The sequence below is a fragment of the Mesoplodon densirostris genome, chromosome 5 (genome assembly GCF_025265405.1).
Source record: "Mesoplodon densirostris isolate mMesDen1 chromosome 5, mMesDen1 primary haplotype, whole genome shotgun sequence".
Taxonomy (NCBI): Eukaryota; Metazoa; Chordata; class Mammalia; order Artiodactyla; family Ziphiidae; genus Mesoplodon; species Mesoplodon densirostris.
Genome location: NC_082665.1, coordinates 132,766,664 through 132,768,430, shown reverse-complemented (window position 1 = coordinate 132,768,430; position 1,767 = coordinate 132,766,664). Strand labels below are relative to the sequence as shown.

The following is a 1,767-nucleotide window of genomic DNA, read 5'->3' as shown; positions in this document are numbered from 1 at the left end:
GCTGATAACTCAGCTATGGTGCCCCAGTGTACAATAGAACTTAATAACATCTCTCATTGTGATCATTCTTTAGGTTCACAAGAGTTGTTTGTTTCTCTTTAAAGCAATGGAATGACTGTACTGTTTTCTGGACCAATAAGTCACTCTGTTTTTCATGGTTCAAAGTTAGGCTTTTATTTGGTTTCAAATTAAAAAAATAAATTTCATTATTAAATACTGAGATGGATAGAACTAAGGTTCAGAGAAGTAGCTGACTCAGGAATATACCACCAGGAGTACAACTGAGGGGTGGATCACCTAAACAAAAATGATTTATGCTGTTATGTTTGTTAAAAGTTCAACAGTGGCATGATTCAAAAGAAACTGAGATACAAAGTTTCAAATGTTTACAACGGATGAGAGAAGTAAACCACTTATTCTACTGCAATCCCAAACGGATTTCTTTTTCCATGCCAGTCAGTTCGGACACTACACCACTGTACTAATGTCGTCGGGTTCGTCGGCTTTCTTTTGCCTGCTCGGCAGGGATTTCAAGTATTCAAGGTGTCTTCGCGCATCTTCCTGATTTTGCCTCACATAATACACCACGTACGAGATCACCATGGTGAACCAGCCAAACATGGTGACCAGCATGGCATAATCAGTCGTTTTTTTAGGGAGGTTACAAAGGTCAGCGTCATTGGCAGCGTTGAGGAACGGTCTCCCGGCGTGTTCATCCAGCACGGAGGTCTTGCAGATCACATTGTGCGCTGTCTCGTGATTGGACACCATGCCCCTCAGAACTTGCTGGAGTGTACAGTCGCAGTGCCAAGGGTTGTTGGCAATCCTGGCCCTGGCCTTCAAGTTATTGAAAGCGTTTTTGTGCACGCTCTGAATCCGGTTGTCAGACAAGTCCAGAGTCTGCAGAGTTTCAGCGACTCCTTTGAAGGCATGCTCATCGATAAACTCAATGCCATTTTTGGACAGGTTGAGAACTCTTAGTTGATGGAGGTCCTTAAAAATCTCATTGGGGATGGATGTGATCTGATTGGAGTCCAGATACAGTAAGACTGTTTCAGGAGGAAGATCTCTAGGTATTTCCTTGAGATTTGCATTGCTACAGGTGACATTTAAACCCCCAGAGGAAGAACAAAGACAGCCCTTGGGACACATACTGGCGGAATGAAAGCACAGTATCATAAGAACAAAACTTTGTAGGAGGAGACACATGGAGAGGGAACGAGTTAACCACAGGTCCACCAGATTCATGCTGGGATGTCAGCATAATCACAAGCCCATTCTTCATTTATTCCAACAAGCAACTGTGGTAACGTTTCCAGCCCTGTCCACACTGTTGATTTCCTTCTTGTGTGGTTCAAAGGGCTGCAGCTAATACATGTATCTCTTCATTATTCCGGTCCATGCTTGGGTACCTAAAGGAAAGGAAAGCAGATGCAATTAGCTCTTTTGCAAAGGGAGGTACATTGCAATTAAAAGTGCTCTCAGGCATCTGGCATTTTATGTGGGCAGGAGAGTTGGTTATGCAGGTAATTTCCATCAACACCACTGGGAGTTATCTGTGTAATGGGAGTCTCCTGCTCAAATCCCAGGTCCTGGGGGAGAGGACTGTCAATAAATTACATTTCCAAAGGATGTTGACTTGTTGTTCGTTGTGCAGAATTAGAGCAAACAGTCCAGATTTCTCTCATTTCTACTGGCCTTCACCACATCCTGAACCCTTTGTAAATTTTACAGCAATAAGATTTAATTACCCCTTTGCTTCTTCCT

The 1,767-nt window shown here is 43.1% G+C and overlaps 1 protein-coding gene across 1 annotated transcript; it reads right to left on the bottom strand.

Annotated features, from left to right (window-relative positions):
• Positions 1-468: 468 nt before the first annotated feature.
• Positions 469-1,248, bottom strand: LRRC3B (leucine rich repeat containing 3B). The gene has a single exon (XM_060100270.1). The coding sequence runs from the start codon at positions 1,246-1,248 to the stop codon at positions 469-471; it is 780 nt and encodes a 259-aa protein (XP_059956253.1).
• Between the last annotated feature and the right edge of the window lie 519 nt (positions 1,249-1,767).